The sequence below is a fragment of the Clupea harengus genome, chromosome 16 (assembly GCF_900700415.2).
Source record: "Clupea harengus chromosome 16, Ch_v2.0.2, whole genome shotgun sequence".
Taxonomy (NCBI): domain Eukaryota; kingdom Metazoa; phylum Chordata; class Actinopteri; order Clupeiformes; family Clupeidae; genus Clupea; species Clupea harengus.
This window is the reverse complement of record NC_045167.1, coordinates 3,397,636-3,400,135: the sequence shown is the minus strand read 5'-3', so window position 1 is coordinate 3,400,135 and position 2,500 is coordinate 3,397,636. Positions and strand designations below refer to the sequence as shown.

Genomic DNA, 2,500 nt, shown 5'->3' with positions numbered 1-2,500 from the left:
CACCCCCACACCCCCACACATACATACACACACACACACACACACACACTTGAGTAAAATGCCTCTGAGTGCAGAAAAAGAAAAGAATACAAATTCAGCGTACACTCAGTGCCACTGTCCACCTGACATCAGGTAGTAGGGAAGAACGAGAGAACAAAGGATCATCGGCACAACGGGCTCCTGTGAATGATTCTCCTCACAGTAAAACAATCCCTCTAAGTCTCTGTCTGCAACATGAGCAATGATCTGACCCAGAAACAGGTTGGGCTCGGTGAGAAACGATCTTCTACTGTAACTCGGAATGAATGGGCAGATGTTCAGAACACCGTTCAGAAATCAGCAGAATATTCCGAATGATTCATTGACTGAAAAAAAAAGAAAAAAAAAAAAACTAGTGCAAACATCTCCACAACTCCTTGAGTGAACTTAAGGAAAGCTTATGAATGGACGTGTAGAATGTATATAATGTAGATTCAGATATAGCAAGCCAGCACTTCAGAGTTCAATGTCAAGCACTAGCACGACTGAAAAGGGCTCCATGCATTCAAATGACTATTAGCTCCTATTGCTACTGCAAGCACACCTTCTGCCACTCATAATAATGCCGTCAGTGCTAGCATGGCCCGGCCCTGGCCAGTGTGCTGTCCCTCGCCTGGGTGTGCAGCTCCGGTCAGCAGTCTTTAAACTGTTTGCGTAACGCTAATGGTGGTGTTCAGCAACATCAAGCCGGAGAACAAAACAATCTCTGCGAATAGAGTCGTAATTAGATTCTGTTCTTGCGCCCTCATGGCTGGCTTCTGTGCGTTTGATAAATCTATATGTTAAAACTCCTTACATCCACATTACTGACTGCATATAAATGAACCCTTAAAGAGGAGCTCTCTCTCACCACATGAGACCCCCCCCCCCCTCCACCTCTCTCTCTCTCTAATGTGTGCTCACACACACACACCTCTTTTTCTCTTTTTCACACACACATATCCTTCTCTGACACACTACTCTATCTATCTCTCTCTCTCTCTCTCTTTCTCTCTCTCTCTTTCCCAGACACACACACACACACACACACACACACACATACACACACACACACACACACACACACACACACACACACACACACACACACACACACACACACACACACACAGAGTTCTGACAAGACAGTTCAGCTTTGCCCCAGTAAAGGATCCTCCCCTGTTTATTTGCTTAAAAGCAATTACCGCTATTGATGTTTACCCAGCGTGTCCTTTAACGGAATAAATGAGAGATAAAGAGAATCTATAGCCTTCAATCAAACAGATCCCAACAATCACCTTCCGGGATTAGATGAGTGTATAGAAGAGCTACAGAAAGCAGAGAGGGACACTCTGTGCTAGGAGTTGTAATAATACCAACAAACACCCTAAAGACCCAAACAATGTCAACAAACAAGCTTACCAGATTATCAGCTCTGTGTGTGTGTGTGTGTGTGTGTGTGTGTGTGTGTGTGTGTGTGTGTCTGTCTGTGTGTCTGTGTGTGTGTGTGTCTGTGTCTGTGTGTGTGTGTGTGTGTGTGTATATGTGTCTGTGTGTGTGTGTGTGTGTGTGTGTGAGTGTGTGTTTGCAGTGGGACATACATAGGAGGTTTATCGCACGTAGCCATCACTCTGGGCTTTAGTAAGTGACAGGAATGTTAAGAATCTCTGACTCTACATTAAGTGACAGAACAAAGAGAAGAGAAGAGAAGAGAAGAGAAGAGAAGAGAAGAGAAGACAACTCACGAAGCACTCTGCGGCGTCGTCCATGATGCCAAGTTGGAAGCGCTGTTTGTCCTGGAAGGTCTTGGCCAGAGCGCTGCGCAGGGCGTCCGACGGCAGCACCTTCTCACTGCTGAACTGGAACTGAGCAAAGATGCTCTGGGGACACAACACAAGCACAACACCCATTAAAGAGTGACCACACGTATGGCATTCAAAGATCCTACAACATAATGATCTGATAATGGTTTGTGGTAGAATGATCCTATTCTCGCAGTCAAAGATCCTACAACATAATGATCTGATGATGGTTTGTGGGAGAATGATCCTATTCTCGCAGTCAAAGATCCTACAACATAATGATCTGATGATTGTTTGTGGTAGAATGATCCTATTCTCGCATTCAAAGATCCTACAACATAATGATCTGATGATGGTTTGTAGGAGGATGATCCTATTCTCGCATTCAAAGATCCTACAACATAATGGTCACTGCAGCAATTCCCTATTCAGGCGCAAAGCCTGGTAGGAGACGATATCATATTAAGTGTGTTACTTGCACACTCTCATAAGGATAGACATGGATGCTAGTATAATTACACATACAGTCAATTCAAGAAAATACATTAAAAGCAGATTCCCAAGAACATAAGTGAAATATCTCATTTGAACACAATAATTCAAACGATGTCACACAAAGCAAAGACATACCTAATTAGTTATAATTATAAGAGATGAGGAACTGACCCCGTGGTGTCTGG

General features: G+C 43.8%; 1 protein-coding gene across 1 annotated transcript in view; it reads right to left on the bottom strand.

The window, feature by feature from the left end:
- Positions 1–2,500, bottom strand: part of usp54b (ubiquitin specific peptidase 54b) — a 56,365-nt gene that overhangs the window by 28,037 nt on the left and 25,828 nt on the right. The window contains exon 3 of the mRNA XM_042710139.1: positions 1,764–1,898. Within this exon, the coding sequence (XP_042566073.1) occupies positions 1,764–1,898 (135 nt within the window). The remainder of the gene's footprint in view (positions 1–1,763; positions 1,899–2,500) is intronic.